General features: G+C 45.4%; 1 protein-coding gene across 1 annotated transcript; it reads left to right on the top strand.

The window, feature by feature from the left end:
- The first annotated feature begins 6,066 nt into the window (after positions 1-6,066).
- On the top strand, positions 6,067-22,944 carry arpc2 (actin related protein 2/3 complex, subunit 2). The gene is made up of 10 exons (XM_056300991.1): positions 6,067-6,275; positions 7,278-7,312; positions 8,556-8,668; positions 12,567-12,612; positions 14,972-15,158; positions 15,894-15,987; positions 17,060-17,186; positions 18,262-18,362; positions 19,639-19,739; positions 22,342-22,944. Exons 1-10 carry the CDS (start codon positions 6,202-6,204, stop codon positions 22,361-22,363), a joined length of 900 nt encoding a protein of 299 aa, XP_056156966.1. The 5' UTR covers positions 6,067-6,201; the 3' UTR covers positions 22,364-22,944.
- The last annotated feature ends 1,853 nt before the right edge of the window (positions 22,945-24,797 follow it).

Here is a 24,797-nt window from a genome sequence, read left to right as displayed (position 1 = left end):
TTAAGGCTGCACCCGGTCCCGCAGGAAACAGGTAAGCCCTCCTCTCCGTGGACGTTTAATCGCGGAGGATGCTTTTCCGCTCGCGGATACGGTGCTGTGCGCGCGCGCGGGTTTCGGGACCATATGAAACGCATGCCAAAAATAAACGTTAAAGGAGCGACTCAGCCCGGGGCCTGAGTCACACAGAGAATTTGGGGCCATTATATAATGTGTTGAAAGACACCCGTAACATGACGGCGCCGATGTCTGCTCCTCAATCTTCTACTGGCAGGTAACAGGTGTCAGTGCTGCGGGAGACAAATTAGGCAAATCTGGTCGAGACCTTTCCTCCTGCTAGGTGGCACTACAACGCCACAACCAAATGCAGACCCACTGACTGAACTGTAGCCCGTCGTAGAGAGGACCCGTCCTTTCTTCAACATGTCCGACTTGCTTGACAAGTTTGTCTTGAGGCAGACGTTCGCGTGGTTTCAACCACAGACCGAGTCATTCGATCGCTCCCGATAAAAACGGTAGCATTTTTTTTTGACAAGGCCATAGTTAAAGTTCTGACTTTAAATAGTCAGAACACTGGCACTCTTCTCCCTTCTCCATATCAGGTCCTCTGGGCAAGTCATAATGGCCCTCGATAAACTGAGTTACCCAGGGGGCACTGGGGGCACCACGTGACACCCACCTGTTCCCGTTGTCGCCTGACTTGTCTTTTCTGTCGGCGGCTGGCCTGAGTGACGTTACGTTAACCTTACAATAATGGACGGGAGGACAACGGGACACGGAGCATGGGGACGCAGGGGTGCTTCGTTTGTGTCAGAGCGACGAGGACGCGTCGGATTCCGCCGGTCCGGGAGTACGAGGAACTAAGGGGCATTCGGTCTGATGACTTCCGGTCCGCGCCACACACCAAAGCGAGTGTACGTAGGCAAACGTTTTGTCCTCTGCTAATTGAAATGGTCGTCCCCTCGATTCAATGAATTTATGCTGTGAACGTCAGCAATGTCTCCTGGGATTTTTTTTCGCTGTGGAAATTCGGAATGTGATAACGATTTGCCGATACACGCGCCAACACGTGAATAAGGGGAGGGGGTCCATAGCCGAACGGTAACAGCGCATATCACATGGCCACACGGTCGCAACGTCGCCGGTTCGATTCCGGCCGGCGACCCTCGTTACCCCCCTCTCTCCCCACCTCCCCCCGCGCACCTCCCCACCGCCGCCATCCAATAAAAAGGCGAAAAATATATATATACACACCCATATGTATTGTAACGTGCATGGATAAGAAGACCCGCTGGCTGGCGGGTCTGACCCTTTAGTCGAGCGGTTAGCGATGCCTCCTGCGGTGCGGGCGATACAGGCTCGCTTCCCGGCCGCGGCAGTTCCTGTGGTTGCGCTGTCCCCCGAATTTGCTACAGTATGTATGTATGTGTATATATATATATAAGGCCCTGTGATGGCGTGTCTCCCCACCTGCCGCCCAATGGCCGCTGGGATAGGCTCCAGCGACCCTGAGAGCAGAATAAGCGGTTTGAATAATGGAATAAAAAATGTTTTAAGAAAGTGAATAAGGCGAGTACTGGCACCCTTTCCCCCCCCACTGCAAGCGGCTCCGCAGTAAAGGGATACTTACAGATATGAGGAGTTTATCTTGTGATGCTGGAGGTACGTATAGCCAACACTTCAGTCAGGATTCTCATGGAGTTAATGACTATGACATGGTGTCACGGTAACCCTAACACGAACCCACCTTTCTATGATGCTTTGTCATCTTGAATTATTTGCGATGATCATTTTGTGTTATTTTGATTTATTCTATTCTTACATTTATTTGTATATTGTGTAATGTAATATAGCAAAAGTATTGGCGGGAGCTGAATAAAGGTGTAGGCATAAATCAGTACAATATACAGGTCACAAATTAAGAATTTAACAAGTATTAAGGACACAATGGGTATTTTCTCTAGCTCTTCGATGGGTATAGAATAGATAGATAGATATATAGAGAGATAGATAGACAGATAGATAGATGGATGCGCGGGGGCTTGTTTGTTCAAAATTCCGCTTGGAATGCAAGATGGAAATTACAGGTGTACAGTATTTTAAAACACTATCTTGAATACATTCCAGTCAAGTGGGCCAGCCATACATACCCTTCCCACCCCATCCTACCCTGTTTTTGATACATACTGCCCTACAGTTAGTTACACATATGTTTATAAGGTGTTTCCATCTGCCACCAGGGTATGAAGTGCAGGGCACCATCATATTTTAAGAACAGGAAAGAAGGAGATGCGGGGGGGGGGCATAAGAATGCAAGGAGGGGTAAATAAAATGAAATCAAATCAAATAAGGGAATGGGGATGGGGGAGGTTAAATGAGGAAACATCTAGCAAGGTTTCCACATCAAAGTGAGAGATCGTGCAACCCCAGCTATAGACTGGATGTGCTGACTATGCCTCTTAATACACAATTAATCCTCTCTACATCCAACTGAAGTGTTTGCTTTTAGATTGCGTGACATGCATCGGCTGAAAAATAACATCGACAGTGTAATGACAGGGAAACCAGGATTGGCCCCTGCAGAAGCGATGTTGACTCATCTCCCCTCCTCTTTAAGCTCACGTATTAGAGCTATTTATGTGAGTACATAGTTGTTCCTGGATGCAATTGCGTATTTGGTTTCCGTTGCTCTATTTTTTTTATAGTAGTACTAGTATCTATAAGACAATTGAAATGTTGTCTTTTCATAACAATTTAACATAGGTTTGTATGCATTTTAAATTGATCTATCATGGATTAAGCTTTAAGGAAGGGGGCATGTGAGGGGGGGTGCACCACAAAGCAATTACGCTTGGGGCACCCAAATGGCCAGCAGCGGACCTGCCACTTACAGCCTGATACAACTATATGGCTTTAATTACAACACAAAAGCAACTACATTCCCTCCCCGCTTGGACATAAATCATTTCCCCTTTGAGATGTTAGCAGGTTAAGTGCACGGCTAGCATGCGACATAACTGCACTGCATCACTGTTGTTCCTTTGTTGTCATGAAACTACGGTTGAGAGAGAATTTCTCCAGATTCCTAACAGCCCACAGGGGGTTTCAAGTTCCTTGACCCTGCAGTGTGTGACAACGTTTATTCATGCACATTGGCGTGCATTATCATGGATAGATATGCTCTCCTTACCTTTACATCCACTCTCCACATAACCAGAGATTCTGGTTTTTACAGCTTTGTGGATGCTTCTTCGTGCAAGCGGTTGGAGTGATGCTTGTCTGGAGAGTTCCTTGTCGGATGCAAACAGGTGGCGCTTTGATGGAGTTCTGTCCTCAGAATCTCAAACCACTGACTCCATCAATTCAATGTGAAGCAAATTTTTTTCTGTCACTCACGAAGGCCAGTCTGCCAAAATGATGAAGTGTCGTGTGTTGTTCTTTCGAATTGTCGGGTAGTAATTACATGTTGAGTGGAATGGAAGGAATGTTACGCAATCCCATCCTTTAGACATGAAGGTTTTCAATTTGGCCTTCGGGTACCCAACAGTATTGCTGGCTTTCTATTCTGCAAGGTACCTGTTATACATTCACAACAGGTGAGCATAATGAAGCACCCGGCAGCATAGAAAACTGGCAGTCATGGTGGTCCCTGAGAACTGGCTTGAAGTCTCTGCTTTGGGAAACCATTTATTTCCCCTTGAGCCAAGCGTGTCACCTGATCTGCTATGACATAAAGGAGTTGTATGGCAGAAAAGCTGGTGAGCCCAGGATGTTGCAAAGGGATAATTACAGACATGAAGAGTTTATCTTGACATCTGTTGCAGTAATCCAATACTACAAGCATGATTCTCAAAGAGTTACTGATTTTGACATGGTGCGAGCACACAGTCTTCTGATCTGGAGTCAGACACACTTCCATTGCACCACAAAGTCCAAAGCATAGCCTAAAGCACTAAACAAATGGCTCTCAATTCACAGATAAGTCAACCTCAGTGATGGTGAACCTGCACAATACTGCTCCTTCTGCTTCCATTTCGTTCTGTAAGGTGGTGATAGGTATTAATGAGGAAGTCAAGTCAAGTCAATATTGTTTGCATAGCCCAATATCACAAATTACAAATTTGCCTCAAGGGGCTTTACAGCAACACAACATCCTGTCCTTAGACAAAACTACAGGTTCACAGGTCACGTATTTGATCTGCAAAGCCTGGAACAACAATGTACTTTAGTGGTTAGAGACACTTCCCCTTAACTGTTTCAAATTTGCCAAATGTACTGTAGACCTGCATTATGTTTGGCATATAACAAGTTTTTTGTCTTTTGAGGGCATTGGTCACATTGCTTATTGTCAAAAAGTTAGCCTCCAATGATAATTTCCTATTGCTGGTAAGGTAATAATTTGGGGACTCACATTTTGTCTAGCAGGTGACAGACAAATGGTCATATGGAAAAAGTCTTGGGATGAAGCTGAAGTCATACGTTTGATAGTGCAGTGTCTCTCGTGAAATCACAAACACTCAGACTCCCCAAGATGCCTTAGTCTATATCTGTGTGCATATTTGTTTTCCCCATTCCATCCATTATCCAAACCACTTATCCTTCTCTCAGGGTCGCGGGGATGAGACACCCTGGACAGGCTGCCAGCCCATCACAGAGCTCGCTCGCGCACACACACACACACACACACACACACACACACACACACACACACACACACACACACACACACACACACACACACTCACACCTTAGCGCAATTTAATACGGCCGATTCACCTGACCTAGGTGTCTTTGGATTGTGGGAGAAAACCGGAGCACCCAGAGGAAATCCATGCTGACACAGGGAGAACGTGCAAACTCCACACAGAGGACGACCCCCAAGGTTGGACTACCCCGGGGTTTGAACCCAGGACCTTCTTTCTGTGAGGCGACCGTGCTAACCACCATGCCGCCATATATATTATATTATAGTATATTATAGTATATATATACTATATCTTCTACAAGGTGATTACAAAATGACCTAAACCTCAACACTGACACACACTTTGCTGCAAATTAAAAACCCTCTTCCACTTTGGTTTTACAACCCCCCCCCCCCCCCGTAACATCAACAACAAGTTGTTACTGGTGTTATGTTGCGTTGTTACAAACGCAAGAACCTCTTAAGAAATTCTTGGGAGGCTGGAAACGTCCATCCTGACAACCCTTCCATTAAGTTCAAATAGATATAGAACATCTTGTAAAGTGTGAGCAAATATATGAGTAGGAGTACCCATGTGTTTTTCTTTCGGCTGACACGTTATGAGTTTCACTATTTGACGAGGCGCCAGCCTCAATACGTCATTCTGCTGTCATCACTCTAACTTCTCATCAACACCGTCCACTTTACCACTTTATAAATCTGTAGCACATTTGATTTGACTGAAAAACTGCTTTTGTCTTCAAAGCCCACTAAGCTTTCTTTTGCTCATCAAAGGAGCCATTTTCTTAACTGGCTGTAAGATTAATGTCACACATAATGTTTGAATAAACTATCTCATGTACTACATGACACTTACCCAGCAGGTTTGGAAAAGTAATAAAGAATACTGGTCTTCTGTCGCTGTCTGAATGGGATAGTTTCCATAAGCATTGTGTAAATCTGTGCATTGTCTACTCGGTTTATTTATACAAGTTAAAATATGAGACATTATGAGAATGAAATATGACAAGTCCTCTACACTGTAGGCACAGGGCCACCCTCTTGCTCTTCTCACATCAGTTGTGCGTACACCCAGATACTATGTAGTCTGCATGAATATGCAAAAACTAATACAGAACTTAGACCAAATCACATTAAATATCTGTGCATGTGTGTGTATGTGCATATGTGAGAGGAGGGTTTGTCACAAGAAGCAAGTAACAGCCACACAATATGTGTACTCACAATATGATAATCTGGACTCCTCCCATAAACGTCCATATACATTTCATCTACCAGAGAAAACACCAAATGATCCTTTCTAAAAATGTTTTCTACAACATTACCACAGGCGAGCTGCGAGTCGCCCCTCGGGGTCCTGACCGTGAAATACGCGGAAGCGAAAAAGACGGAAGCCTCGACGGAAGCGGTCTGTCAAGGGAGAAAACCTTGCAGTATTTGACACAAAGAGGCTAAATTATATTGAGCATCCCACTCAACCCACATCGGCGTCTGCTGCCATGATTCTCTTAGAAGTCAACAACCGGATTATAGAAGAGACGCTGACGTTGAAATTTGATGGAGCATCCAACGGGTGAGAAATGATTGTCACATCAGACGGGCTAACTTGGCTAGCCGCGCTAACGTCGGCTAGCTTAAAATTCCGCGATCCGAAATTCGATCGGGAACAAACTTGTGAGGTATTGCATGGCAAATTTGAGATGTGACTTTGACTGTTTGTGGTATTATACCAACGAGACACCCAAACATATCTGCAAATGATTTGTACGAGTAAAAACAGAAAAAACATTAGCCGGGTTGCAGGGGTTGTCTGGCCGAAAGGTGGGGTGTGTCTTGTCAGCTTCCCGTTAATAAAGCTGCTAACCATGCAGCCACTGTACGTCTCTCTTCACTGTTAGCAGATCAAACAACACAGACACTTTTTTATGAATTAGTTAATAGGTCTAAATGGCACCTTAATCATTTATTTAGTTACGAAAATGAGCCTTTCCACTGCCACTCATTCACGATGTGTATGAGGAAGAGAGAATCGGCTCCTAGCTCGGGTTACCCATCCAGATCTCTCACCATATTTACGTGAAATGTTTGTGGCCCAAATTGGATGTTGGCAACGAATCGTATCTTGTAGAATGTCACCATAAAGCGTCCTGGTTTGGTAGTTTATCTCGTCTACACTCGCCATCGACCTTTCTTTAGCTTCCGCATTCCAGGCTCAGGCTGAGTCAAGTCGGTGCATAACTAATGCAAGCCCTATGGAGCTTCCATGCATAGCAGTGAGGGCAAGTCTCTGCAACATCCACGTTACCATATCGCTCAGTCCGTAATTATACAAGTAATTGTGTCGATAAGGAACTTGCATGTCAGTGGAACAATATACTGTAAAAAATGATATTGGTAAATAAAATGTTATTTGCATGGCCCTAAATAACAGTGCTTTACTGCCACATTAGATTTACAATTTAGCCATTAGCAATTGTCATTTCATCAGTATGTTATGGTTTGATATGACTGTTATCATTTGCAAATGGCTGGTTTAGCCTTTATTGTAGTTATGAGTTTTCGTTCCTCCTTGCAGAACCAAGCCAGATGCGGTCGACATGACTTTTGCAGGTAAGGTCATACCGTAGTGGGTTTACTTGTCATTACTGCAGAGTTGCAATAATCGTTTGGTTTCCAGAGCAGACACGCATGTTCTTCCTGTGTCTGCGTGGGTTTTCTCTGGGTGCGCTGGTTTCCTGACACCATCAAAAAACAAAAAAAAGACATGCATGTTAGGGTTAATACTCCTGTCTGTGCCCCTGACCAAGGCAATAGGAAAAAGAACTGGAGTTGGTCCCCGGGCGCTGCAGCTGCCCACTGTTCCTATGCAATAGGATGGATTAAATGCAGAGGACATTGAACATTGTAAGAATACAATGACAGAATAAAGTGGCTTTCTTCTTTCAGATGTTGATTAAGTTTAATGGTTCTGTTTGACATCAAACAGGCGGAAAGAATTGTTTAGGTGTCCATAAATGGTGTGGTTGTGTAGGTTATGAAGCATACATAAGGATGTGATATCTTACTTTTTCTTTTTCTTTTTTTTAACTTTTTTTGTGGAAACAAAACCCTCAGTTTATCCGAATAGTTTCTTCATGACCAAATCGTCTCCTTAATACTACAAAATGGTCAGACTATTTCTGGCTGTTGGACTGACTGCGCCATGCTCATTATTGAAGTGATTACAGCAGCTACTTTCCTATGATGTGGATCACTTCTTGCACATGTTACATTTTACTGGTAATCACAGTTTTACATGAAAGTGTGCAATTGACCATATTTGTATTTTTGGACTGGCAGCAAATCCAAGTGAACATTGACAGTGAAAACGGCTCAAAAGATAAAACGCTTGAGTCGAAGAATTGCTTTGGCAACCATGCCCTAACAAACAGAGTTTGTTTTGTTTTTTTACTTCTAAGTAAAGAGCCCATTTTGTGTGCAGGTTCAGATTACCTTAAACAATACCTGAATGCCTGATGGGGTTATTCAGTTTTATTTGGTAGCCTCAGTGCATTTTTACACATTTTAAAGGCTGTTTGATCTGGAATGAAATCATGATCCAGATTAACTGGCTGTGTATTTTGTTAATGGTCATTAATGTAGATTAAAAGTTAATCATATTAATTATATAATAAATGGTTATTGAGTTCAGTCTGATGTTTCAGCACTGCTGCTGATTGTAAATGCTACGGTTATTGAATTATGAAATGTTATTGGTCATATACAGTTATACAAAAAAGCCATTAGATAGGGGAATCTCTTGCCCCTAACAGACCACTTGTATACTTAAACATTGTGTTTTGCTCCTCTCTAGATTTTGACGGCGTCCTGTACCACATCTCCAATCCCAATGGAGATAGGACCAAGGTGATGGTTAGCATCTCTTTGAAGTTCTACAAGGAGCTACAAGAGCATGGGGCTGACGAGGTGACTGATACACACACACACACACACACACGCACACACAGCATGATAGAGGGAGGGAAAGAAAGTTGGGCTCTGAAATGTTGTGTTTGTGTGCCCTTATTCCTACAAGTTTGTCCTTGTTTTGACATATACAGGATTTATTGGTCTAAAAGGGTCAAGTCTGGCCCTCTAAGACATATTTTGCCATCAAAGGCCATGATAAAAAAGACTCGACTATAGCCACTCGTAGGGCTGTGTGATATGACCAAAATCTCATATACCGATATAGAAAGAAGAAAGCCAATTCATTTTGTCATTGTACAGGTTACAATGAATGTGTTCTCTGCATTTAACCCATCCTATTGTATAGAAGCCATGGGCAGTTGCAGCGCCCGGGGACCAACTCAAGTTTTCTTTCCATTGACTTGGTCAGGGGCACAGGCAGGAGAATTAACCCTAATATAGGTCATTTCATATCCTGATAACAATACATATGACGATATAGTACATTTTCTATAAATTCAATGAATTAATAGTTTCTGGTCCATGCCCTTCCAGCATGTGCACACGCTGTGTGCGTGTGTGTATGTGCATGCATGTGTGTGGAGAGCCACACCCTCACTGAGCCACAGAGCAGAGGAGAGTGACCATAAGTAACAGCAAAATGCAGTAGAAGCTCTCACACTGACCTGAAATGAAACGAGTGCACATAAATGAGGTAACTAACATTAATGAACATAGTCTCTGCTGTGTTATGCTGTCATTTATGGTGGCATTAATCTCTTGTCTCCTCTCCTCTGCTCTGTTTCAACACGGGCGGGGCTCAGCCCCTCCACACACGGGGCTCAGCAGAGCGGAGAGATGGAGAGAGTTGGAGAGTTGACAACAACTACACTGGTTACCTTACTGAAAGCACTATACAAGCTTTGCGAGTAAAAAGTCAATAAGAGTAATTTATTAATGTAATCTGCGCAAAAGATGGGCGGACTCCAAATGACAAAATATATTGCCATAAAGAGTATGAGTTGCGACACAATGAAATAAATGATAGAGCATAATGAAACAATAGAGGTTTTTCTATTGTCACACGATATATGTCGTCATCGCACAGCCTTATCTGCTGTTGGTCAGGGGGATTTCAAAGGACTCACAGATGTGCATTTCCAAAATTTAAAATCCTTTTTGATGAGCACACACACACACACACACACACACACACACACACACACACACACAGTTATAAACACATTTTCACACTGGCATTCACTCTCCAAGAGTACCCGCTGTATAAGCCACTGATGTGTAAGCATTATTGTTAAAATTTAATTTCCATTCATCATTGTTCGGCAGGCTGCCACTTCATTGATCCGCAAAAGAATGGGCTGAAATATTTTGGGTCTAGTTGGCTGTTGCTGCACAGTGCTGCTACTGTTCCCTGTTGTCTTTTTTTTTTCCTGACGGCCAGGCTTGGTCGGGGCCACAGCCTAAAGGCAAACACCGAGTGGTTGCCAAAAAAAAGTCTCAGCAAGAATATATTGAGTTGATCTTTGTCTGCTTTGGCACAGTTGTGTAAACCCGAGATGAAAAATTAGAAAAAAATCAGAGCATGTCAGCATCTCTCTCTCTTTCTCTCTCTCTGTCTGTGTGCACACACACACACACACACACCACACAAGCTCTGTCACCATGTATGGAAGAAAGCAGGGGCCTCTCTCAGAAACAGGAAGTGTGCACTGTGACTCACCCCTGGACGAGGAAGTGCTGACTACAACCAGCGCTGCTGTTTGAACGTCTTGGCTGAGCACTTCGTTTTGCCTCTGACTTCAATCCCAGCGCGGCTGGGATTCAACAGTATCTTCTTCCCTTGTTTCAGTTCAGTGTGCGGCCAGCTTGGGATGCAGCCTTTTACCCACTATGAATTGACGTAGAAGTGAGGACAGAGATGATCACGACTCTTGAAGGGCCTGTTTCTTGTAAGAGGGCAAGATTTGTTAAAATCGCCCTCAAGTATGAGGTTTAAAGGGGCCTCTCTGTCCTCAGCCCGCTCAGGTGGCTTGATGGGCCTTGTACTCAGCAGTAGATGTCAAGGATTTCTCGATGAAGACACAGGGTTAATTATGTTGGCATCTCACCCATTCATATTTAAATTTTAAAGCCCACCTTTCATTCAGCCGACATTCACATCATCGCCAAGACATTCTTCCCATACCTCACATTCGCATGTTTCCAACTCGGCCCATCTCAGCCCATTCAAAATGACAGGTAGACATTTAAGACAGGAGGTCCCATGTTTGTCATTGTTCATTATATCCACCAGGCGGTAGCCTGGACGGGTTTATGTGTCTGTCTGTCTGTCTGTCCGCCCACGGCTAGTCCCACAAACTATTATACGCATCAGCCGAAAGTTTTTTTTTGGTGCACAGTTATGCGTGTACGATGAAGAACCTCTCATGGTTTGAAAAATGCTTGTTCTTACTATCGCCGCTCCCTCTCTCCAGTCACTCTGTAGCTCGCTCGACCAACACTGCTTGGAAGTGCCATAGTCTTCAATGTTAAAACTTGGCTATAAAAATACAATTTCAAGTGTAAGATTAATCACAGTCACAGCTGGAAATAATCTCAGTAGCTATAATAACCGATCTCTCATGGCTGAGCTGTTTTCTTGCTGTTGTTTTATGAATGAAAGTCAGTCAGCAGAGCAGCCACTCACCTTCATTCATTTTATATCATGAAAACCGCAACGGTTTAGCACATTTGAAGCCTTTTAATAAGGGCTTTGAAATTACAATAGCCTGATCTCTGTCAGTTCATGTCAGACTTGATCGCTTTCATGCAAGGGTCCGCCAAGGAGGCTGGACATCCACAGACTGACAGGCAAAACGTTTGTATTAGGTAGATTTTTTTCAATCAACTTGGGCACTGCGCAAAAGTCTTATAATGGCAGGAAACACGCATATTGTGGGTGTGTGTGTGTGTGTATGTGTGTGCGTGTATATTTTTCCCTTCTCCCGATAGGTGAAAAAAGGGGTGGTTTGTTGACAAGTCTGAGCACCGGGGAAGGGGAGATGCATCCTCATGGCGGAGATCTGCACTCTTCTGAGTGCATTCCTCTAGTTCTAACAACTTAAATTACCTCCTTGAGACACCCGCCTCCTTTTTACCAGATTGCAAGTCTTTGGTTGTACAGCGTGTTTTGTGTAGTTGTTTTTTTGAGGTTTGCATTGTTATGTGCCAGCTCCCCCTTCCTATTCACTTCCCCTCCTCTGCCAGCCTGTACCACATGCAGCTGCTGAGGCGTGAACATGTGGGCAAACGAGACCCAGACGATAGAGAACGGGGCTTGTGATAAGTGGGTTGCTGGTTTGAAACTCCAGATAGGTTTGAGATGCTCTGTCTGCAGAGTGTTTCTCCAGTGGAGCTTCTCAGTACTGGGCACTCAACTGTGTCACGTTCAGGAACCGGACCTTTTGTGAAAAGGAACTTTTTGGAAAGCAGTCAGTAGCATTTCAGGAAAGAATGTAACTTTATGAATGTGCAGCAGAGTTCCTGGAAAAATGCTGGGCGACTGCTCAGTCAGCCTTTGGATAAATGAGTGGTTCAAAGGAGAAAGCATATTGCCTCAACTCTGACATCCTGACACTAGCTGTTACACCTCGGACAGTAAACCCTGCAGAAAGCCCTGCAGTCTTGACAAAATGTGATTGAATGACATCGTCTCTGTCGCTTTTTATGATGACTGGGTAGTTTTCATGCAGTTTTTATAACTTTTTCCCACTTAATGCAAATGTTTGTGTTCTTTTTCCTTATTTATTGAAATTGCTTCTTTTCGACAATGTTACCAGGTTTATAAAATCCCTCTGTAAAAGTGGTTTGTTAACACTGTTTAGCCGTACAAATAAGATGTTTCCTCTTATTTCAGCTGCTGAAGAGGGTCTACGGGAGCTTCCTGGTTTCACCAGAGGCTGGTAAGTTCTGCCTCAGATCTGTGCTCATTGTAATTTTTACAGCTGACAGCCTATAATAGCTGGCGTTTACATGACAGAGATGCCTGTACGCAGTTATGCCGAGTGTCATAAAGCGAATTGCAGTTTTGATGCCAGAGGCATTTTTTGTAATACTAAAATTTTTAAGAGCTCTTTAGTTCAGTTTCTGGCTGCGTACTGGGGGTTTCACAGAATAGTCGACTGTCAGAACCGCTATTCGACACTGCATAGTTGTAATCGTTCAGCTGCGGTTTTAGCGCTGTGTAGTAATAAAGCAGTCGCAATGCATCGACAGCAGATATGCAGCTTGGGGCACTGTGAGTAGGTGGACATAATTTGGGTTGTTGTTGTTGAACGTAGATTTGTTTGAGCAATCGTTTTCTCCATTAAGCCATGTTAAATAAACAGAATTTAAGGTCTTTAGAAGAGGAAAGAGTCACGATATCCCTGTGTTGCGGTGACCATGTTAGCTGGTGACTCGTGAAACATGAACAGAACCGGTAGTGTCCTCCGAAAAGCCTCCGATCTTACTTTAATCAATTTTAGATACACACTCGTCTGTGTTTATAAACACAATGAAACATCTACGTAAGTTAAATTGTGCTCAGCAAGACTCATTCACCTCTTGTAATGTTTCTTATAATGTGGAAAGTAAACCGCAGCTGGCAGTACAGCTGCATTTGTACCATTACCTTCAGTTGGAAAGTGACCCATATTCAATCATTTAACTTGTATTCGGTTTTGGGGGGTTTTTTTTGGGGTGGGGGTTCCTCCTTTTTCTCCCCAGTTCTACTTGGCCAACTACCCTATTTTCCAAGCTGTCCCGGTCGCTGCTCCAACCCCTCTGCCGAGCCAGGGAAGGCTGCAGACTACCACATGTTTCCTCCGATACATGTGGAGTCACCAGCCGCTTCTTGTCACCTGACAGTGAGGAGTTTCACCAGGGGGTCATAGCGCGTGGGAGGATCACGCTATTCTATTCCCCCCCCAGTCCCCCCTCCCCCCCGAACAGGCGCCCCGACCGACCAGAGGGGACACATACCCACATCAGGCTTCCCAGCCTCAGACACGGCCAATTGTGTCTGTAGGGACACCTGACAAAGCCGGAGGTAACACGGGGATTCGAACCGCCAATCCCCATGTTGGTAGGCAGTGGAATAGACCGCCACAGCACCCAGACGCCCTCGTGAAGGCTTCTTGTTGCCAACTCAGTTTAATTTATATAATGTCGGACAAATAGGACCAGACGAATATACACTGTAATGAATATTTAATTTAAGCTAATTTAAGGCTTTTGGGCTTTTCAACATCCGCCGTCACCACGACAACCATGGCACTCAAATGAAAGTCGCCAGAACACAGTCACTAGTTAAACTGAAACGCTTGCAAAAAAGAGCACTCGCATCATTACTGCAGTCAAACAGTATCCTGCTTAGACAGACATGCTGTGGGTTTAGACCAATCAGATTGCAGCTCATTTGTAAATAGTGTCTCAGAGCCAATCAAGGATTCTGCTATTTCATCCACCCCCAGGTTGGTCCCGCCTACAATAGTTAACTCTTTACTGGTTTTATTTGACTTTTTGGACAAGAATTGATCATTGCTATTGGGGGGGAAAAACTATGATATATTTCCCGCGATTAATCGACTACTCGATTACGTTTTGGGAGTAGTTGATGACTACTAAAATGGAGCAGTCGTGAATGCCCTTATGCACACAATTAATTGGCCTTTCATACAGATGTATAATACAAATGGGTTCCTGATGTCAAGTCACTGAGTTGAAGGAATCCACATAACACAACTTGACTGATAATTCTCCTGCTATTTTTCTGGAAGAGAAGTTTTTTTTTTTTTTCCGTAAGTCTTGTTCCCTTTTCCACACAAAAAGTCGTGATTGAACTTTAAGCAGAGACCATATTAGATTCTTTATGAGATGATTTCCCCGTTGCCAACACGGGGATCGCCGGTTCGAATCCCAATGTTATCTCCGGCTTGGTCAGGCGTCCCTACAGATACAGTTGGCCGTGTCTGCAGGTGGGAAGCCAGATGTGGGTATGTGCCTCTTGTCAGTCAGGGCACCTGTTCAGCTTGATCCTCATGCGCTATGTCCCCCTGGTGAAACTCCTCACTGTCAGGTGAAAAGAAGTGGCTGTTGACTCCACATGTATCGGAAGAGGCATGTGGTAGTCTGCAGCCCTCCCCGGATCGGCAGAGGGGGTGGAGCAGTGACCGGGATGGCTTGGAAGGGTGGGGTAGTTGGTCAAAGTAAATTGGGGAGGAAAAGGGGGTGGGGGGGTGATTTCCTTTCTCACACTCCTGTCCATTGGCTTCCTCTCAGGCTACAACGTCTCCCTGCTCTTTGACCTGGATGCCGTTCCAGCTAACAAGGATGAGGTGATCCACCAGGCAGGCATGCTGAAGAGGAACTGCTTTGCCTCGGTCTTCGAGAAATACTTCAAGTTCCAGGAGGAGGGCAAGGAGGGCGAGAGCAGGGCCGTGGTCCACTATAGAGACGACGAGTCCATGTAGGTGACCGTAAAAACCTGTCAGTGACCGAGTCCATGGAAGTCCATGTAGGGGACAAAGTCCATCTAATTCTCACTGAGATGTTTGGGACACAGGCCTGTGATCATCCTCTCTAGTTCAGATGTGTCATGGAAAAGCTCTGAAAAACTTGGATGTTTAATTTCGTTTAAATCTGTGTTGAAGTTTAGAAATGCAGAAAAAATATTCATGAATCCAAAAACATGCATTATTATATCATAAAATGTTATGTCCATTTTATGACAGTTGGAAAGAGAGGTGCTAATGTCAGTTGGCTTTAATTGGATGTCAGTGTAGATGAATAATAAATAGGAAGCTGGACAGCCGGCCACATGGTGATGAACATAGGCTGAATATTTTATTTACTCTACTAGCTACTTTTATATTAAATCGGCCTTAATATGGAATGTAATTAGCTGTAAACACGAAGAAACTTGTCTGTTAAGTGTTGGACTTGTAAGCATGTATGGTCTAAAGCTGAAAATTTTAAGTTTCCTTCCTTGCAGACTTACGTAACACATCTCATCTGAAAATGGATTGGAGAATGTTCTCCTCTTACAGAAATACTGTTGAGTGGCTCACTTCAGGATTTTGCTCTCGACTTTTAAATTGACAGAGGTTGATGAATTTTGCCCACCACTGTTTTATTACTGTAAACCCTGCGAGGTCCAGTAATGTCCGCTGATGTATTTTGTCGTCTGCTGTTCCCTCCCCAGGTACGTGGAGGCCAAGAAAGACAGAGTGACGGTGGTCTTTAGCACAGTGTTCAAAGACGACGACGACGTGATCATCGGCAAAGTATTCATGCAGGTCAGCAAGCTATGTAGGCTGTGATCGCGACTGGACATTGTCGTTCGTCCACGGCCAAACACTTACAAATTTTTGGCTAGGACTGATTCAGTTGTCTGTATCATTAGGCGGTCCTGTTCGCCCTCCAAAAATCTGGTAAATTCATGAGGAATCCTTCATGGGGTCCTTAAGGGAACTCCTTAGCTCTGTCAAAAGTAGTAGTATATCGCTATAAATAAGAATTATCCTCATCGGAGAGCACAAGGGAAGTCTATTCCAGTCCTAGATTTCACTATTGCCACCACAGTCTTATCAAATACAATATAAATGATTATTCATATCAGTACTGAATCAGCCTCAGAAGTCTTTCAGTGAAGGGGTCCCTTTGGTAATATCTTATTTAGTGTGGGTGTGTTGCCTAACGGTCCTGGGTACGACATTAAACTGCAACCGTCGGGTCGTTGGCGACTAAACCGGCACCCCCACTTCAACCCTTGGGTTGTTGTGAGGAGGGTGTGTGGACACCCAGCAGGCTAAAAACAAAACCTGTCAAAGGGCGGATGAGTTCCTCTGTGGACCAATGGCCGTCCATACCTGGAGAGGAGATAGGGACCACCAGGTACTCCCCCTACTGAAACACAATGATGGCTCAACTGAGACATGTTGAGGAGTCAGCTGTGCTCCTACGACCTCCATAGGTTACGGAACTGATGATGATGTGTTGCCTAAAGGGTGTTCATTCTGGAGTCACTGACAAGAAAACTTTCAAACATCCCTAAAATAGTAAAAGTGATGATGCAGAGTGTATGTTGCACACTTTTGACACAGGTAGAATGGAACCTCACATAGCAAAGGGACCATGCAAAACAGCTGACAATGTCAAAGAAGACCACTTGTGCTAATATTACTGCAACATATACAGTAAAGACAAGTGGACGACACACTAGGTCACACAAAAAGACTGTGAAAGCACAGACTATGGTGGGAGGGGATGGGATTCGGAGCCTCCTGTGTTGACACTGACTAGGCCCTGAAAAAGTGATCCGCTCACATCTCAACACCTTCGCTTATGCCGACATGATTGTGTGAACAGGAATTCAAGGAGGGGCGGCGAGCCAGCCACACGGCCCCCCAGGTGCTGTTCAGCCACAGGGAGCCCCCGCTGGAGCTTAAGGACACAGACGCCGCTGTAGGAGACAACATCGGATACATCACCTTCGGTTGGTTATTGTTGGTTTTTTTTCATTTTTCAGTTATTTCCAGATTAATTAGGCAAGTAAGATAGACATGCAAGGAATTCGACAGGGTGGAATTCTCACATGGATGCTATGTGTACTGTACAGTTTCTGAGTTAAGTAGACAAGGGAAGTAAAAGAATATCACCAGACTCCATTTCAGTCCAAGTGAATTGACTAATTGACCATTTAGAAGATAAAGTACCTTGCACTATTCATAGGGTAATCATGATTGGAGGGTACGTCTCACAGTCCGATGCACAGACAACATGGAGAATGTTAGCAAGTTGACATTACTGTCAGTTGATCGGATATGTACTACTGTATCCTCTGCACTTTCATTTCTTTCCATCCCTCCAATACAAAAATAAACTAAATTTCCAGGCTTTCTCAGACAAATTAACAAATGATAGGGGGCATCCGGTAGCGAAGCAGTCTATTCTGTTGCCTACCAACAAGGGGATCCGGTTTGAATCCCCGTGTTGCCTCCGGCTTGGTCGGGCAACCCTACAGACACAATTGGCCGTGTCTGCGGGTGCGAAGCCGGATGTGGTTATGTTTCCTGGTCGCTGCACTAGCACCTCCTCTGGTCGGTCGGGGCACCTGTTCGGGGGGGAGAGGGGAACTGAGGGGAATAGCGTGATCCTCCCACGTACTACGTTCCCCGGGTGAAACTCCTCACTGTCAGGTGAAAAGAAGTGGCTGGTGACTCCACATGTATCGGAGGAGGCATGTAGTAGCCTGCAGCCTCCCCGGATCGGCAGAGGGGGTGAAGCAGCGACCGGGAAGGCTCGGAGGAGTGGGGTAATTGGCCAGATACAGTTGGGGAGGAAAAGAGGGAGGAAAAATCCACCAAAAAAAAAGAACAAATAATTTTTTTGTTTATAGTGGTGAAAAACATGCTCATTTCACAGTCGTGTTAATCAGCAGTGACATCTTTTCTGTTGTCTACCTCATTACACAGCCTACCAAGCAGTGCAAAACATAGTACTCTCACGTTCAGGAACGTCAGTCGGCTTATTGATATATCAGCTGGCCCTCTCTCTCTCACTTTGTTCAGTCCTGTTCCCACGGCACACCAGTGCCAACGCCAGAGACAACACCATCAACCTCATCCACACCTTCAGGGACTACCTGCATTACCACATAAAGTGCTCCAAGGTGAGTTGGCTTCCATAACCAAAAGGCTCGTTTCCACATGTCCAAGTGGCGAGTCCTGTACGGTTGTCACACTCTCCAACCCCCTCAGCTGAATGAGGCTCCCCAAGAGGAGTCATCCATATTCGATTTTTTTTTTTCTCATCGATGTTTGGAAACCCATAGTTCCCATTCCAGGATCAATTCCAATTGTTACAGATCTCATACAGCTGTCTTATGTATATTAATATCTGGATATATGGATAGTTGAGCCGTAATTGCAGTTGTAATTTTTTTGGGGGGGGGGGTGTCAAATTTTAATTTCGAGTGGTACTGTACCTAAAAGAATGGATGGAGGCTCTGGCCTTGTACCTTCATCTTGAAAACCTCTTATTTTTTCCCACAGCTCTTAAACTTGTCATTTGGCCCTCTGTTGTAGCAGTCCCATAATAGGGCCTCATAAGAAGTCCCAGTACACAACAGAAATTCCAGTTACAGAGTCAAGATCAAACGGCGACCCAGCTTGACAAGGAGCAGTCGCACCACCCTCAGTGATCATACAGGTTTTTAGTGCAATGGTAGTGTTAAGTATGTACGACAAAAAACAGACAATAAAAAGAAGACGGAGTCACAAATGGCTCTTCAAAGGAACTCCCTAACTGAAACCCCCTCATCAGAGCTGTTTCTTGCATTAGTCACATTTCAGAGGTATGCGTTGGCTTTCAGGCTGTCGTGAATATCTTTTCTGTTCCTCATGGAGATAAGACGTGGAGTGTATGGGCACCTGGCCCATACTTCAGACAGCAGATATTTATATTTGATTTATGAATTGACGCTGGCAAGCATAACTGGGGAATCTTGCTTTGTATAACGCACAGATGAACTGGTATTGCTTCATGTTTACATATTGCCACAACAAACTAAAAGTCCAAAGAAAATGCTCCTTATTTTGAGATTACGGCACAATTGACTAGGCCAGTGGTCCCTCATGTGCCACTGAAGCCCAACAGCATGTAGATGTTCACTGCAACCAGTAACTACGCTATCAGATTCAATAGTTAGTCTCATCTTTGGGTGAAGGAGCTCTAGTGAGTGATTCAGCTGGTGGAGAATGAACACCTCCATGCTCTTTGGGCTTCCGAGTCCACACGATTGGAAGCCACAAAGCTCGGCCGCATGGTGACGTTTCTGAATGACGGCTCGCGACAAGTGAATAAACATCTGGCCAGTACTTAAGGTAACTTACGGGGTGTCTGCACTCTCTCCTGCCCCCCCCCCCCCCACACACACACACACACAGGCGTACATTCACACACGCATGAGGGCCAAGACGTCGGACTTCCTGAAGGTGCTGAACCGTGCCCGCCCCGATGCTGAGAAGAAGGAGATGAAGACCATTTCGTAAGTAGCCTCTGTCCCGCACCCCGTATCCACCGCCGCCCCCTTGAGTCTGTACAGTGTGTTAATTGTGCACGAAGCAGGACTCTGCTGATCTACACTATACCAAGGCTTGCAATGCTGCCTTTGAAATCGTAAGAATGAATTTTCCATGCCTGCGATCAGAGATAAGTGTTACGTGATGGAGGTTGGGAGCCCTCCCTCATGACTGTTATTGCATGCGGCAGAACCTAATGTTCTGTTATTTAAGTTTAATTAATGTGGGTTTGTTGTTGTTCATCTTGAAGATATATCATGAGTAGGTAAAGACACGTTTGATCTCATCATCTCCAAGCGAGGGTTGACGCCGAAGAATTTACCACCGCAGTGCTGTCAGCTCAAATATTCTGTTGTTTATCATCTGCTCGCAGCAGTGCTGTTGGCCCATTTTTGTGGCTTGCGGCAAAAGACATATTTTGTGTTGATATAGGCTGGGGTGGCCCTACAGTTCTCTCACTGTGTTTAGATTTTCGTGCATTTTCAGAGATGCAGCCATCGTCTCTCCCTGGTCAGTTAATGATCTATTGCATGAGGCTGACGACGGTACCTCATCTCTGTGTGTGTGCTTTGGAGGTGTGTGTTTGTGCGCGTGTTTACTACTAGTACCACTTAAAGACTGTTTTAAGTGGGCTAGGTTGGAATTTTTACAGTTCTCCTCACAACGCCCAAGGCCAAAGACACCGGCAGTCACACATTGTTTTCTCCCCTTATTGTTCCCAGAGAGTCTGGGTGAAGACAAGACTGTTTGCCCTCACCACACAGAAACTGCTCCATTCTTCCTTTTTCCATTGGTTAATATGCAGCTGGTACACCATGACCACCATCTTAGTAATTTTTAGATTTCTGGGTTTGGTCATTCGTGAAAGTGAAACATAAACTTGTTTAAGTTTCAGTCAGACCAGGTAGCGCAGCGGTCTATTCCATTGCCTACCAACACGGGGATCGCCAGTTGGAATCCCGGTGTTGCCTCCAGCTTGGTTGGACGTCCCTACAGACACAATTGGCCGTGTCTACAGGTGGGAAGCTGGATGCGGGTATGTGTCCCGGTCGCTGCACTAGTACCTACTCTGGTCGGTCGGGGGCGCCTGTTCGGGGGGGGGGGGGGACTAGGGTGGAATAGCGTGATCCTCCCATGCGCTACATCCTCCCCGGCGAAACTCCTCACTGTCAGGTGAAAAGAAGCGGCTGGCGACTCCACATGTATCGGAGAAGGCATGTGGTCATCTGCAGCCCTCCCCGGATCGGCAGAAGGGGTGGAGCAGCCACCCGGGACGGGAAAATAGGGTAACTAATCAAGCACAATTGGGGAGAAAGGGGGGGGGGGACTTTTTACCATATTATAGAGAAAGAGGTCATCTCAGTGGGTAAAATCTTCGTTCGCAATGAAAAATGTCAATAAGACAAAAGAAGTCATAGTTGACTTGAGAAAGATCCGAGCAAATCACGTTCCTGTCTCCATCAATGGGTCATCGTTGAAATTTTGGACAGTTGGATTTTTTGGTTTACACATCACAAACACACAAACACAACACCAATTGCACCCTGAAGAAGATACAGCAGAGACTGTATTTTTTGAGGTGTCTCAAGAGTTTTGGGATGAGCACCAAAACTCCTATGAACTTGTATGGCAGTGCCATGGAGGGTATCTTGACAGGCGGCATCACAGTGTGGTTCGGCAACTGCTCAGGACTGCAGACTGCTGCAAAGGTCTGTAAAGACAGCAGCAAAACTCATTGGCATTAACTACCACAACCGCATAGTATTTACACCCCTCGCTGCAAAAGGAAAGCCCAAAACATCATTCAGGACACCAGCCACCCTGCTCCTGTTCTGGTTACCGGACCATCAAATCACACACCACCCGTCTCAGTAATAGTTTCTTTCCACAGGCACTCAGGTTGCTGAACAGCTGATGCAACCTCACATTGTTGTGTTACCATGTACTGTGTAGTATGAATTCACTGTGTACATAGTCTGTTTTGTTTTTTTGGAGTTTTTGGGGATTTTTTGGGGCGGCATGTCCTTGTGTCCCTTCTGTTAAGGCAGAGAGAGCCAGAGCACAAGAATATCATTACATTATTACTAAATACATAGGACAAGAAAGTGTGCATTTGAGGTTTTAAGAAATGAAAAGTTGTGGCCGTTCATCACACTGTCATAAAACCTCCAGCATCAGCGCTCTTCGTATGGTTTCAGTGAAGACAGGAGGCAGATAACACCGTCACACCGACCGCATGTAATTCATACATACCATGACATGTAGCGTGTAGCAGCAGGTTTCGGCTTTTAACATTACAGAGTAAATAAGTAAATCACTCAGACTGTTCACTCAGACTGTTTACATAGCAGACACACACCATGCAAAGCGCATTGAGCGCACCAGTAGAATCAGCCTCGGCCCTTGTATCAGTCAAACCACAAGCGACACCCCCCCCCCCCCCAAATAAATAAATAATCGAGTGTTTGTGTCCTCAGAAAGCAGGAGTGGATTTAAAGTGGTTTTGTCACATGTTTCACCCGCCTGTGCAGCTCACACTAACACATCTCTCGCTTTTTGCCATTCCAGGGGCAAGACTTTCTCCCGCTGAGGCCGGACCCCCCTCCCCTCCCCCCTCCCCACGCAACTAATCTGAACACCCCCTCCTCCCTGGACACGCCCGAACACACCACGCCGAGACTCAACGCCACATTGGACAGGATTCCAGGATGCCTCTACTGCCCCCCCCGCCCCCTGCCCACCCAACCCCTGAGACGTGTCCAGTCTCCTTATAAAGCGCAGAAGTGATGATGACGATGATAATAATGGGTAATAAAAGTTGGCTCTTCTCGGAACAAAGCTGGCTCCACTTAGGGAAGGCCGGGGCTTAAGGTAATGAGAAAAAAAGGGCATTCCTTGCTTTGCATAGTTAAAGAGAATTATAAGTCCTATATAAATATATATATGAAAAAAAAATACAATTTTTGATACGATATCTTTTACTTCATTTGGTACTCTGCCTTTGCGTGCCCCCCCCCATCTGCCCCACAAGCCCCCCTCCCCATCTGCCCCCCCCCCACCACCATGTAACCATGACTTGGTGACTTTGAAATTCTGCATCCTTTCTTTCCCTCTCCCCCCATTTCTCTGTACGTATCATGTTGTCTGTACCATTGTCATTGGAGAAAAAAAAAAACGACAATAAATCGCTCTTATAAAAAAAAAAAAGCCCTTGTCTGTACCGGTTATTTTTCCTCTTCGCATTTCCTCCCCAATTTCATTGGACTGTTCCAGCCGCCAGCCACCCAACGTGTCTCTGGTTTGTGTTTTTTCTTGTTTCCCTTTTCTTTTCTTTTCTTTTCTTTCTTTCCGAGGAAGCCTGTCATGCCACGACGTCGCAGAAGGTCGTCCTCCTCATTTGTTCTCCGTTTGGTGGACGGGCCCGGCTGGCATTTCTTCACAAAGCGTACCGCGATGATGTCGGTTGCGTCGGTACTGATCAGATCACGAGGACGTGGGCACAAAGACAAGACAACAGCAAGAGCAGACTTGCCTCAAGTTGAACTTCTTGGTTGAAATGGTGTTTGTTCGTCATCGGTGTTCAAGCAAATGGTCCCTTTTTTCCACAAAGTGTGAGATGTAATCTTCCCTTTTAAAATTACAACCCATCCATCCGTCCATCCGTCCGTCCATCCGTCCATCCGTCCGTCCGTCCGTCCGTCCGTCCATCCGTCCATCCGTCCATCCATCCGTCCATCCGTCCATCCATCCATCCATCCGTCCATCCATCCATCCGTCCATCCATCCATCCATCCATCCATCCATCCATCCGTCCGTCCGTCCATCCATCCGTCCATCCATCCGTCCATCCATCCATCCATCCGTCCATCCATCCATCCATCCGTCCATCCATCCATCCATCCATCCATCCGTCCATCCGTCCATCCGTCCGTCCATCCGTCCATCCATCCGTCCATCCATCCATCCGTCCATCCGTCCATCCGTCCATCCATCCATCCATCCGTCCATCCATCCATCCGTCCATCCATCCATCCTCCAAGCCGCTTACCCCAGCTGGAGTCGCGGGGACGTGGGAGCTTATCCCAGCAGTCATTGGGCGGCAGGTGGGGAGACACCCTGGACAGGCCGCCAGGCCATCACAGGGCACACACACACACAAACACAAACACACACACACACACACACACACACACCTATAGACCAGAAAGCTCTGCAGCGGATCGTCAAGGCGGCCCAGCGTGTCACCAGCTCCCAGCCATAAAAGACATTTATCCTAAAAGCTGCCTTCGAAGGGGTCTGAGCATCAGCAGAGATCCCACCCACCCCAACCATGGACCGTTCTCCCCCCTGCGCTCTGGGAGGCGCTACAGGAGCCTCAGAGCCCGCACTACCAGGCTCAAAAACAGCTTCTTTCCACAAGCTGTTGCCCACCTGAACCTGGCTACCCACTGAATGTCTGTAGATATTTTTAAGCATTTTGTACTCCAGCTCTCTTTTAACTTATTTTTAGCTTTTGGTCTTCATGTGTGTATATCTTATGCTGTGTTTGCTGTGTTTGTGTCTGTGTCTGTCTTGCACTGTTTGGTGAAGCCACAGCCCTCATTTCATTTTTAACATGTGCTTGCACATTGTTTTTAATGACAATAAAATTGAATTGAACCTAGGGACAGTTTAGTACGGCCGATTCACCTGACCGACATGTCTTTGGACTGTGGGAGGAAACCCACGCAGAGAACATGCAAACTCCACACACAGAGGACGACCCCCAAGGTTGGACAACCCCGAGGTTCGAACCCATGACCTTCTTGCTGTGAGGCAACCGCGCTAACCACTGCGCCACCGTGCCGCCCCACAAAAGAAAATTACACAAAAAATTGCAACAGCTTTGAATGTGCAACCGAGAGTATTTTTAAGCGTCAGGTTGGTATTAGAAACAACTCACTGAACACGTTCTATTTCGGTGGACAACCGCGAGATTGCGCAACAGTAAACCTTTTACTTGTGTAACACGGCCGTGAAGGCTG

This window comes from Lampris incognitus, chromosome 21 (genome assembly GCF_029633865.1).
Source record: "Lampris incognitus isolate fLamInc1 chromosome 21, fLamInc1.hap2, whole genome shotgun sequence".
Lineage (NCBI taxonomy): Eukaryota > Metazoa > Chordata > Actinopteri > Lampriformes > Lampridae > Lampris > Lampris incognitus.
This window is presented reverse-complemented; position numbering and strand designations above follow the sequence as displayed.